The following is a 13,405-nucleotide window of genomic DNA, read 5'->3' as shown; positions in this document are numbered from 1 at the left end:
TTCAATAAATAGTTAAAACTTCAGATACACACTGTGTGATTATCAGCTGTCTTCGCCATAATCTTTTGCAATGAAAGAATTGTGAAAAAGAATCTCTGGTCATGGGCTTAAATCAGTGATCTGTTGTCGTTAAGTGTGACAGACGCACAAATTACCGATTCAGCTTTTTTCAGACTAAAGACAACCTATGACACACATTAAGCACTATCAGATATTTTCTGGGAAAACCATCTGATTCTTGTCCATTTTTGCCCAGCCATGAGTTCTATTATCACTGTCTCTTTTCCCTCCTCCTTCTCTCCCTGTTTTCAGCGTCTGATTTTAAGAAGTGCATGAACACCCTTAACTAGCTGTACATTTAATCGATGGTCTGACATCTCGGTCGGATGTGTCTGAGGTGATTTTGCTGCAGGAACAACTTGCTTAGTCTGACATCTTCCATCGAGCCGTGAGACACAGGTATTATTGGGATTTTATGAAGTCGAGATTGCACAGCATGACATGTTTAGGCCCTCCCTGTCCTTGAAGTTTTTCATGAGCCCAAAGGTGGTTGATTTGGGTGCACTCTTACTTGCAGCTATAACCTTGCCTTTGATGCAAAGCAATGATGGCAGCAAGTGTTTCCTTGGAAGTAACCATAAGGACTTAGATACCACTTCCTTTCAGAGCAGCCAGTCTGCTATTCTTATTCAAACAGCTTGACAGACTGATATCAGCTGCCCAGTTACTCATGAAATTATGCTAGCAGGTCTTCCCGGACTCATCTCGGAATGTCACTATAAAAACAGAAGCAGTAAAGGTAGGTAAAAACAAGACTGGTGTCAGCCTCGAAACTTCTGGCCATGACTGTGGTTCAGTTGCACCTCTAGTTGAGATTAATGGCCCCAGAGGCAACTCCTCCTTTTGCTGCCCAGAATACAACCAAACCACCTTACTACCCCAGACGAAGTCCATTCAACAATATTTTAAGGGAAACTAAAAATCCCCCGTTTTCACTTATAAAGTGAAGGTATTACTAAACACAAACTCTTTAAAAATATGTTTAAGAGCACAAAATAATTCAGTCCAGGTTTGACCTGCTCATGAATTCCACTAATCACAATCATGTCAATCTAAGGTGGAACGAATGCCAAGAAAGCATTTAAACACTCCTTTTTGTTTATTTAACAGATAAAGTAGAGGATTTGATAAATCTCAAACTGTGTTTTAAAGAATCTCTGTTCAGTGCAGAATGATCCAGCTGAGGTCTGACCAGCGAGAAACATAGAACTTTGGATTTGAGATGGTCACTGCTTAATAAACACCACAATGGCCAGAATCATAAGATGACAATCAGACACAAGTTTCATCATCAACCTTCACCACAGTATTCAGTAATGTTTTCTCACAGAACTTCCACTGTGCCTGTTCCTACTAACTGCATATGCAAATATTAAGGAAAATTATGCTAAAATCAAAGTGAAAAATTTATAGATTAACCAACGAAAAAAGTCAATGAAAAAAAATCCTCAAAGAACTAACCAGAAACACAACAAAGGGCTCTTCCTTCCTCCCTATACTATGAAGCAGAATCAACTTTATGGGCCAAGAAATCTGACTTTGGTTTCACACACTTTTGTACAAACATTAGGTATAAATATTTAAACTTTAGAAGAAATAAAATAATAGATAAAAAGAACTGTATGTGTGTATGTACTCCTTAACTTTTTTAAAAGCCAGGTTAGATAAGTGCAAATTATCCCTATTTTGTGTCATAGCAGAGTCGCTGACTACTGTGGCTGTAAGGTGCTCATTGTGTTAATCCGAGAGAGAGCCTGGAGCAAGAAACTCTCTGTGGTGGTTGGTTTTTGCCAATAGTGCCTTGTAGCGCCGCCCTGAAAGTAAAAGTTTAAACCATTTGTGTGCAAGATGTGTGGGGTCTTCAGCTGGCCTTTTCCTGACCGTAGATTTGTACAAGTCATGGATGGAGGTAATGTCAAACTATAGAGACACTGGGTGTGGAGAGTGTTGAGCATGCATAAAGACTGCTTGATTGCACTTATAGTGAAATAACAAAGTAGCATACATTTAGTAATTACTTATAAACATTGTTTGGTCATTATTATTACACCTCCGACTGTATTTAACTTTCTCTGACACTTGACCAGTACAAGTCCTAGATGGAGAGAAGGTCAGCCCTGATGATTCTCTCTGTTTGTTGCAGTTTGGTCCTGTCCTGTTTTCCTGATTAGTGCCTTATCGAGGTTCATTTTCAGTATCACAAAGCTGTTTCACATCTCACTTTGCTCTGTTACCACTGTAGTTTTGATGAAAATCTAGTTTGTAGATTAGAGATCATGACCATGAATGCATTACCTCCTAACTAATCAGTGCCCTAACAATATAAAAAGGTGAAAAAAACAGCTGTTTTTTTGTTGTTTTCTTTTACCATAATGTCTTTATTTTAGTAGGAAATCCTCCAGAGAGAAATCTCCGCAAAAATGATACTTATGTAGTAACAACAGAGACTGATCATTCTAAAATATATCTCGTCATTTATCAACAGATTTATGAGCACAGTATCTCTGCCTGCTGGACTGAATGGTTTTCATCCTTTTATGTAATTCAGTATAAATAGGATTTTTTTTTAAAAGGTAAAAACTGCTGTTTTATTACAAGAAAAAAATGTGACGGCAAAGTATTAGGCTGCAGTATTGATAGGCGCATTAATTTTCACACTGTGGCTTTTTCCTCCCTCTTTGGTGGCCAGCTTTCCTTCTGCACCTTCATTATAATTGGTCCTCCTATTTCAACTCCACCACATGAACACACACATATCAACAGCCAGTAGGTTGACAATTAACTTCATAGTACAACTTTGATGTTAAAGTTAGTTAAGTCAGATCTCAAATGTGTTTTGTTGTACAGAGCCCAACAATCAGTAAGAAAGAAACCTGAACTACCAATCTGGAGGGAAAAAGCAGCTTCCCTTTCTCTCTGTGCTCTGTTCTTGACAAGCAGTGAGGAGTCAGCTGGGACCACTTATCTCCAGAGTCTCCAATAGGGCTTAAAGCTTTATATTAAACTGTGCTGGGAACCGTTTCATTTGTGGAGGCTGTACGGGCTCAGCTGTATGATCAAATGCTAAAGGTCACTAATTACAATAAGATGGTTGCCAAAAGTCTTATCTTTGCATGTTGTTTAAATCTTTGCAGTGGTTGCATTCTGGAGAACTAAATCCACACGTGCATACATTTCTTTCCAAAAAATGTATATTTTAAAGAAGACTGTGCCTTTAAATGGTATGTGAATGTTTATTAGCAAACACTTGGTAAAAGAAGTCAAAAGTCTAAAAAGGGATAAAAATACATGATAAATTGTACATTTTTAACCTGCTATCTGAAACTAATATGGTCAAACTATAGACATGGGTGTGGAGAGGGTGGGACATGTTTTGGGCTTTCAAGATACTCTGCATCAAGACTGCTTGATTGTACTGACGTATAGAGAAATAACATAGGAGTATACATTTAGTAATTACTTATGAGCATTGTTTGGTCATTATTATTACACTTGACCTCGCATTTAACCTCTACTGCCTGGATTAATTTGCAATTACATAAAAACACGAACTGTTTGTGTTTTTGCTGTCGAACAGACGTTTAATTAAATTCAGATAGTTGGAGTACATCTCACACAACAGGGAAATGTGAATATGTAGTGTGCACATTTTCAGAATTAGGCAACTCTGACTGCTAGATCGAGGCATATGCATCAACTTGTGTCAGTCATGCCTTTGGCTGCATTAAGACCCGGGGTCTGCAAAGGATTAAAGCATGTACTGACTCACCTAAGGACACAGGGCTTCATCTGAAAATGCCCTTCCTACACTGTTTGGAGCTTTGCTTCAAGTCACAAACAACAGGACTCCAAAGAGAGGACTGTACCTTAACCAAACGTGCACCTCTGCATGTACAATGGAACATGGCATAACCGTTTTTTGAATTGTAGTGGACCCCTAGGCCATGCCACCCAGGTTGGAAAGCCTTGTGCACATATAAAAATCTGTCACCTCAGAGGTTTGAATCTGTTAACATTTTATCCAATGAAGCAGGTCAAAACAAGTTTAAAAAAAAAAAAGCCAGATAAATGGCTGGTTGGGTGAATGAGTGTCAGGATAACTAATAGACGGTCGCTTGCATCATTTATATTTAGATCACGTGACTTTGCCCCCTTGTAGTGCGGGAATTTGAAGAAAACGAGGCATCCCTGAAGGCATCACAGCGGTACCGGTGATGTCAATTCACGGACTGTAGGAGTTTCCGCTAGCATGTGTGCCGACAGAGAGTAGGCCCACTGCTGGCCGCCGAGGAGGGGAGGAAAAGCGTGTTTACACAGACGGCTAACTGCCTGGGGAATCATAGGGGAGAGGAAGTCAGCCGGCTCTGTGTCTGCCTGCTCCAACTTCCTGCTCAGAACGAGAAAAAAGCCCAGGATCTGATTTCAGTCCAGCACAACCGTGCAGACCAGGAGTCAGCATGGAAAAACAAGGGATCACACAGGCTTCGACGTAAAGTTTCGCGGAGTGAAGAGACCCAGCCGGAGATCGCAGGTAAAGTAAATCAGAACGGGCGTTTTTTTTTTTTTTTTTTTTTGGGAGGGTGGTTTAGCACAAAAGGGGCTTTGTTGGCTAACGGGAGGTCTGTAGAGATTGGCCCAACAGACAGTGGAGGATCAGAGGAGCTTTTTACTTTATTGGAAAGTGTCGCGGCTGTGAGCTTCTGCCTCATGTTGAACCTCTTTAGAAATAGTTTCAGAGTTTCAGACAAGTTAAAGTAGAGGTTTGAGTCGGACACGGTGCCTCCTTCCGGTCCGAGCAACATCTTGAAAATGAGTCAGTGGGACAGGATGATGAAGCAGACCTCTGCGGATAAATACCTACTGAAACCTCTCCGATGTGGAGCACAGTAGATCAGTGAAAGGCCATCCACGCCACTCCCTCTGAGAAGCTTTCCTGATGGCGTCTTGTTGAGTTTTCCACCGCTTGTGAACAGGAAGAGAGCAGATTTGGTCATGGCTAAATAATGTCTGCATACACCATCTAATCTCATTAGGAGTTTCCGTTCAGCCAACACACTGCATGGCTTTGTGCTCACTGAGAAACGTCTTCATCCGAGCATCAGCAGCAGGACTCCTCATCCTCACCTCCTCTCTAAAAACACAGCAGCGATGTTCCTAATAGGAGCAGAAACATCTCAAAGCTGCTCTGGTTAACAGTTTCCTTACAGGTCACTGTGTGACATTCAAGTTCACCAGGACTATACCTGCTGCATCTTCGGTCGCAAGTCATCCTGTACTAACTGCCAACTAACTACAGGCATCTCATTGGCTGTCAGACAAAGCTTTACTTTGTCTGACAGCCAAAGTGAAGTCCAGGTTGAGAGCGGGTCGCTGGGTGGACCTGAGAAGATAGGACAATGTTGTGATCTTTTGACCTCTTCCCTCTGGGATTGTTATGGGAAGTGTGGCCGGATCGGGGAAACTTCCCCCTGCTGTGGGATCCCCTCACCTCACCATTTGTCCTTGAAAGTAGAATAGTAGGAAGTCCTGACTTTGACAGGTTTGTAGTTTTACGTGGCGGACTGGAGACTCTGGGGGATAGCTCGTGTCGGAAACCGGCCCCAGCCCTCTTTGGACGGTCGAAATGCTGCTCTCTATTCACAGTTTTTATCATGTTTTTCATTTGTTGCTTCTCAGATAAGATAATAAAATATATTTCTATCAATCTATTATCTTTTCACATTTTGTCATCTTATAACCACAAACTTCAGTGTATTTTAAGGGGATATTATGCGATAGAGCAAAACAAAAAACAGCATAATAGTGAAAAGGAAGCCCGGTTTCAAAACTTTAAAAATAAAATGGAGTGTAGCCAATTCCCTTTAGAAGACACTTAATTGGTAAATAGTTCACCTGCTTCTAATTTTATCTCAGAAGGAGAGGAAAGATGAGACTGAGGATCTGCATATCTTTCACAAAACCCATCCAAACAGTGAAAAATGGTGGTGGCAGCATCATGCTGTGGGATTGGTTTTCCTCAACAGGTACAGGGAAGCTGATCAGAGTTGATGCGAAGATGGATGGAGACAAAAACAGGGTTACTTTGGAAGAAAACCCTTATCAGCTGCAAAAGACTGGAGCAAAGGTTCACCATCCAGCAGGACGACTCGAAATATGAGGCTAGAGCTGCAGTGGAACAATTTATATCAAAGCACGTTTCTGTGTTAGAATGGCCTAGTCAAAGTTTCAGCCGCTAGATGTGCAAAGCTGGCAGAGACATACCCTAAAAGCAGACTTGGCACTGCATGATTATGCACTACTTTGTGTACATCAGTCAGATATTTCCTGATAAAATAAATTAAAAGGATTGCGGCTGTAACATGACAAACGTGTGAAATTTATTCAAGGCACCTTATCCATATGACAGTTTAAATGCCCTGTTGCCAGGGAAATATTCATTTATAATCCCTTACTAACAATATTGATGTAACAGGTATTATGTCCATCATTGAGATCCAAATCCTGATCATATTTTCTCTGACTGGGACGCAAACGAGCAGCATTTCCCTATTGATCCTCTGTTCCTTATCTGCTAACAAACTGATCATTTGAGCTCCACATTGGTTCCACTATCTGTGAGAACTAGAGCAAAAAGGCTGGATTTTTCTGCGGTCGGGTTGTTGGGGACAGAAGGCTCCTAGTAAGCAGACAGGAGCTCGGAGGCTGCACATTCCTCTATTAAAGGAATAACCCACCCTGGGCCCGTCATGTTTCCTGTGGAGAGAGGGCCAGGTTGAACCGCAGCATATTTGTGGCTTGAGCTGTTGTTCCTCCTTGTATTTTTTCTCTCTCCTGCTGCTGCTGCTACATTACACCATATTCTTTTACACACACTGTTCTATTCATGACGGCTGCGCTCAGACGGGCCGTTTCCGCCCCCTGAGATTCAGCCTGCATGCAGTGAAACATGTTGGCAGGAATAAAGTTGAACCAGAAAGCATGCCTTCCGCCCGCTGCAGGTATGGACAGCGCAATCACTCTGTGGCAGTTCCTGCTGCAGCTGCTGCTCGACCAGAGTCACAAGCACCTGATCTGCTGGACGTCCACGGACGGCGAGTTCAAGCTCCTCAAGTCGGAGGAGGTGGCCAAGCTGTGGGGGCTGCGCAAGAACAAGACCAACATGAATTACGACAAGCTGAGCAGAGCCCTGCGCTACTACTACGACAAGGTTATTTCAGCCAATCATGAGCTGTTTACTTCTTCCTCTGCAGTAGTCTGAGTAATCGTGACCCTGCAGGAGTTTCTTTTAGCTAACAGTTAAAAATAGTTGTAGTTTCTTGAAAATAAGCTTTATTATTCTCTTTAAGCCCATAACCTCTTGCAATACCTACTTCTGCTTCCTCTTTTTCATCTGATGCAGAATGCTCTGAAATAAAGTTTCAGGGCTTTGTTTTCACTTTGTCTTCATTGTTTGTAACGTTTGTGTTACAGAACATCATCAAAAAGGTGATTGGCCAGAAGTTTGTCTATAAGTTTGTGTCCTTCCCTGAGATCCTGAAGATGGACCCGCAGGCGGTGGAGATGGGCTTAGCCTCTGGAAGGTTTCCTCTCCAAGAAGGCGAGGTCCCGGAGCTGGAAGCAGAAACGGAAGAAGAGGAGGATAGTGAGGAGGAGGCCCAGAGGAGGACCCTCGCAGCCTTAGGGGCACAGCAGTGCCAGAGGGATTACCTCCACTCAGGTCTTTACTCGTCCTTCAGCATCAGCTCCTTGCAGAGGAGCCTACGCGAGCATCAAGAGGTGCCGCGCTCCGTCATCCGCTTCGGCACCAACCCCAGCGGGAAGATCTCCCCTCCCTCCATCAAGTCGGAATCCTACGTCTCACCCAGGGCATCCAGACTCCCCTCACATTCCCACTCCCCAACCTCCCCGTTGCACACCCAGCGCAGGCGAAGCTGGAGCCCCTCTGCTGAGGAAGAGGACGAGGAGGACCAGAACGCTCAGCCCCTCAATCTCTCCTCAGGGCACAGGGAGCGAGCCTTGCAGCCTCCTGAAAATAGGAGCAGCAGTGGAAGGAGTAGCTCCACAAACAGCAGCGGTGAGCAAGGAGATGGACTCCCACCCAAAAGCAAAAAGCCCAAAGCTCTGGAGATCTCCACCCCGTCCCTGCTGCTGGCAGGAAGTGACATCGGCTCCATCGCCCTCAACAGCCCGGCTCTGCCGTCCGGCTCCCTCACACCTGCCTTCTTCACCGCACAGGTGAGACGCTCATTTCAGTCAATAAAAAGACACATCAGGAAGCTCGATGCATGAAATACGTGACACCATTTCCTTGTTTGTAGATGTGAGTCACAGGGTTAAGAGCTTTGGGAAAAACTGACTCAGTTATGTTAGCCTCCTAAGGTGTTTTCCAGCCTCATAGAGATCAAATGCCCAGACAGGAGTGACACAACCAGCCATAACATCAAAACCACAGACAGGTAAAGCAAGTATCAGTGAGCGTTTCATTTGTGCTGTGGCCCAAAATCGAATCCCTCGAAATTATTCCAGAACAAAGGTCCTGTTTCCTGTTAGTCAAACCAAACATAATCAGAGAGGTGTTTTAATGATGCGTCCGATTATTTACTGATGTGTGTGTGCTGTGAACCATGCTGTGATTGCTCTGAAACTACCTTCACTTCTAACTTGTCACAACATGTTTCCACACCCTTCCGTCTCCCACTCTGTGCCTGAAGTCAGACTGGATTCTGTCACTTTCTGCCAGTCAAAAGCAGAAAATCACATCCCAAAAACACGAGAAGGCAACCCTTTCTGATCGGACACGCTGATCAAACTTTTCCTGGCTCATATCCATTTCCGGGTTTTCTTTGAGGCCTGACCTGCTTATTCCAGTTTTGACAGATTTCCCTTTTCCTATTTTCTTAAGGACACAGAAGAGAAGAAGAAACAAATCCTGCAGATTTTAATTCAACACAAAATGAAGGATTTAGTAGATTATTACCATTTTTATTCATCAACCTTTATCTGACAAAAGTGCATCATAGCACATTTTGTTGTGTTTACAGATTGGATATGATTGAAGTTCTTTAGTTTTATATGTTAACTGAATAAGAATAAAAACCAGATTTGTCAGTGTTGGACCTGCCTGAAGGTGTCTAGATGTTCCATATTTTGTCCAGATTACATTGAGTTATGTTTTAAATTAAATAATCCAGCTTCTGTTTCCAGCATATTTAGTCAGTTAAAATCAAAACGTTTCTGTTATTTTATCGACTTCTAGCTCCTTCTTCGTGGGAACGTCTGTATTACATGAGGTTTGGTTTGAAAACATATTTCTGTCATTAACTAAAACTTGTCAACAGAAAATATTTTGAGGCCTCTGGTACAGCAGTAGTGAGGCGTTAAAGTTAGGTCAACTATAGGCGTAAAGACACTGGAGTTAAATGGCTGATCAGAAAAGCACAAACAGGTTTACAAATTTATATTTAGTTTATTTTTGCTAACTTTTTACAAAATGACCGTGTTTAAGTAAGTTAATTATGATTTATTATGCCATTGATTGAAGTTAAAAACAATTAAAACATTAAGTAATTAAAATATAAATGATCAAACTGGTACGTAGGTTAAATATTATTTAATTCAAATGTAATTTAAGTAATAAAGTAGGTTAAATAAAATGTATGAAGTCGATTAAATGTAATTTAAGTTGGTTAAATATAATGTATTAAATTATATTTACTAGGTAGGTTAAATATAATTTAAGTAAATATAATTTAGAAAGTAATTATGCCTAATTCAGTGAAAGTAAATATTTAATAAAAAAATGTTTTATGTAATTGTTAGTTATTAAATAGGTAAAAATGATCTCTGAAGATACAGTAAGTCAAATATTATCAGTAACTTGAATATAATTTATTAAGTCACTATGTAGGTTAAATGCAACTGATGGGGTCCGGTGGGTAACTGAAGGTACTGACACCCTGCCAGAAGCAGGTTGAGTCCAACATGTTCCCACAGGTTCTAAGAATTGAAATACCTCTGTGTGAGGACATGAAGTCTACACCAACATTAGTTTGATTTAAAGAGTATGTGTCTGTTTTTTCCCCATAGAAAATAAAGGATAAATGTTTCTTAGAGAAGGTTTTGCTACAGGTAAGAGCAGCAGCATCAGGTCTGTTTATGAGTCAAATATTAGTTGCCTTATGACTTTCCAAGTTCCTCGGTGATGTTCATCCAGACTCCCACTACCTTCAGCTCATATTTGACCGTCTGTTTTACCTAACAAACGTGTTGACTTTGGAGCCGCCTTCAGCAGATCCGTGGTCTTGTTCGCATAGTTTTCCTCAGCCGTCTGTTTATGGGAATCAGGGGAAAAACAAGTAGTTTACCGAAATCCTCAGCAAGTCCAGGCTGTAGAAGAGAGAGGGGGGTGACGGTCCCTAAGTGATGCCATATGCTCCAATAATCCCATTAATAATGGGAGCAGGGCCTGGTCCCTGCACTGCAGCTCTGCCTCACGTCGCTGAGGTGATACAGGGGAAAGTGTGTGTGTGTGTGTGTGTGTGGGGGGGGAATAGATGTAGAAATTGATTTCATATGTTTTCTGTCTTACGGATCAATGCCCCCCTCCCCCTGCTCTCCTCTCCTCTCACCAACCCCGCATTCAGGAGACGCCACAGGCTTCCTTCCTGCTCCCTCAGTGTGTTTTTTCCAGACGCCAAAGCGCATCCATTTACCATTTCAGCATGTTTCACATTATTAAAGCCCTCAGAGCAACGTTGTCCAACCCTGTTTCTCCTTCACTCAAAAAAAAAAAAAAAAAAAAAAAGTTTATTTCCTGTTTTTCCTTTATATGCTCGAACCTGTCGTTCACAGACTCCGTCGGGTTTGCTGCTGGCTCACAGTCCGCTGCTGTCGGGGATCCACTTCTGGAGCAGCCTGAGCCCCGTGGCCCCTCTCAGCCCCGCCCGGCTGCAGGGCCACGGTTCGCTCTTCCAGGTAGGAAGCACAGCGCAAGCAGGTGTGGTTGGATGGCGGAATATAAAGGGCCAAAAATAGCAGAAGAGAACAACAGAAGGTGTAGACAGAAAAAAAAAAAAAAATTGTTTTACTGGAAGTTCTTAAAAAGCGGAGGAAGTGAAAAACTGGTAAAAGAAGTGCTTCTGCAAAACGCTTATTCCCCCAAAAGGTTGAGAACATTTGGTTTTGAAAGATTGTTTGCAGCAGGTCTACACTTTGCAAAAAATGACCTCCAGCATGCTTTAGTTATTTGCGAAGCAGCAGAAACCAACAGTTGAGAAACAAGTTCAGACTTTGTACGCAGGTCCTGCAGAGGTGTCCTGTTTCAGAGCTCATGAGAGGGAGAGGAAATCCTGTGAATACTTCCTGTTTGAGCCCAGGGGAGCCAGTCTGAACTGGGCGGACTGGTTTGAGAGCTGCTCCTCATTTATGAAACACACACACACTGAGACACTACCCTCTGCAGGGGCACACACACATTCACCACAGTGGATACCGTTTTGCACAAATAACACAGACTCCTCGTTCTGATGTAGATCTTAGACTTAGAGAGACGAGAAGGAAGGAAGGACGAAACAGGCAGAAAGAAAAAAAAAGAAAGGAAAGCAGAGCAGTGACAATGCTGCAGTTCCTTACCGGAAAGCAGCCACCCGCTAACTCTCGGCCCGTCTCTCTTCCCTCCACAGTTCCCCAGCCTAATCAACGGACACATGCCTGTCCCCCTCCCAAACCTGGAAGGAACACCCTCCTCCCTGCTCCTGGCCCCCGCCACCCACAAATCCTGATCCAGGCTCTGCGACACAACCTCCGAGCATCATCGTCATCTGCGGACGAGTTCATGTTCAGATTCTGCTTAGAAATAAATAGATAAAGAGACGTGACCTCACTCCTTTTTGCACTTGAGTTGCTCCAGATTGCAGTTGTTGAAAGCACTTGGTAAAAGCCATACAGCACGACGTCTCAGAGACGTCTGTGGTAAAGGAAGAGCACATTTTATACAGGCTCCTTCTCTGCAGAAATTCGTTTTTTAATCTTGTACAAACATTTTCTTTTCTCTTTACAATGTGAAACTGCTGGTTTCACTAATGTTGTAATGTAATGTATGCACTATGCTTTCCAGATAGTACCAGCTGTGCCTTATTGTCTTTTTTTTTTTTTTTTTTTTTTTGCTTTATTACAAAATCTTTTTAATGAAGACGAGATTTCTAATCAATAAAACCTTTTGTAACAGTTATGTACTTTTTTTATACTGGAGTTGGCCAACAGTTATGCATTATGTATATGTTTTGTATTGTAAAAATGTCATTTCCAAATAAATGAGGCATTGAATGCGTGAGAACTCGTTTTCTTTTTTCTTTAAAAAGTATTGCAAAAGTATTCATGTCCCTTTGAACAAAATAGTCCATAATTGTGAACTAGAAGGAAAATTGGTTTGCAACATTTCTCACATGTAAAAATTGGAGAAGTCGAGCATGCGTCTGCTTTCTGCTCCCCAAAGAGGCAATATTGTGCAGAACCTCCGTTCGCTGCAGTCACAGCTGCATGTGTTTTGAGAAATGTCTCGACAGAAACCTCCATCCCTGTCTCAAGTCTTTTGTCGTTTCCTTCCAGGATTTTCTTGTATTTTAGTTCCATTTATCTTCCCATCAACCCTGAAATGTTGCCCTGCCGCTACTGAAGAAAAGCATCCCAGAGCATCATACTGCCAACACCGTTTTACGCTTTGCAGAGTTAAGTTTTTCACCACATGTAGTTTTGCTGGCCAGCAAGTCTTGCCACAGTTTCTCCCTGCTAAAGAAGAGCATCCCCACAGCATGATGGAGCCGCAGCCATGTTTTATGGTGGGGTCTTTGTGTTCAGGACATTGTTTTCTGTTTTGCATGTAGGCCAAAAAGTTCAATTTTGGTTTCATCTGACCAGAGCACCTTTATCCACATGTCGGTCATCAATTATGGCTTTAAACTGGACTCATAGCATTTTGCCACAGTTGGACAAAGGCCAGTTGACAGGTTCTCACACCTGAGCTGTGGATCTTTGCAGCTCCTCCAGAGTTAAAATGGGCATCTTGGCTGCTTCTCTGTTTAATGCTCTCCTTGGCCGACCCATCAGTGCAGGTAGACGGGCCACGTTCTGGTAGGTTTGCAGTTGTGGCATACTCTTCATTTTCAAATGGTTCCATGAGAAGTTCAGAGACTGGGATGTTGTTTCCTTAACTTTGCTTTAAAACGTCCCCACAGCTTTATACCCAAACTGTCAGCTGTGTTCTTTGGTCTTCATGATTCACTGATAGTCTCTAAAAAATCCTCACAGAACAAATGGATTTATACAAATATTAAACACAAATGATGCA

General features: G+C 42.4%; 1 protein-coding gene across 1 annotated transcript; it reads left to right on the top strand.

Annotated features, from left to right (window-relative positions):
* The first annotated feature begins 4,280 nt into the window (after positions 1–4,280).
* Positions 4,281–12,388, top strand: LOC124881146 (ETS domain-containing protein Elk-3-like). The gene is made up of 5 exons (XM_047386681.1): positions 4,281–4,591; positions 7,059–7,267; positions 7,531–8,295; positions 10,912–11,034; positions 11,742–12,388. Exons 2-5 carry the CDS (start codon positions 7,061–7,063, stop codon positions 11,838–11,840), a joined length of 1,194 nt encoding a protein of 397 aa, XP_047242637.1. The 5' UTR covers positions 4,281–4,591; positions 7,059–7,060; the 3' UTR covers positions 11,841–12,388.
* The last annotated feature ends 1,017 nt before the right edge of the window (positions 12,389–13,405 follow it).

Source organism: Girardinichthys multiradiatus, chromosome 2, assembly GCF_021462225.1.
Source record: "Girardinichthys multiradiatus isolate DD_20200921_A chromosome 2, DD_fGirMul_XY1, whole genome shotgun sequence".
Taxonomy (NCBI): Eukaryota; Metazoa; Chordata; class Actinopteri; order Cyprinodontiformes; family Goodeidae; genus Girardinichthys; species Girardinichthys multiradiatus.
Note: the sequence above shows the minus strand (reverse complement) of the source record. Positions and strands in the feature narration are given on the sequence as shown.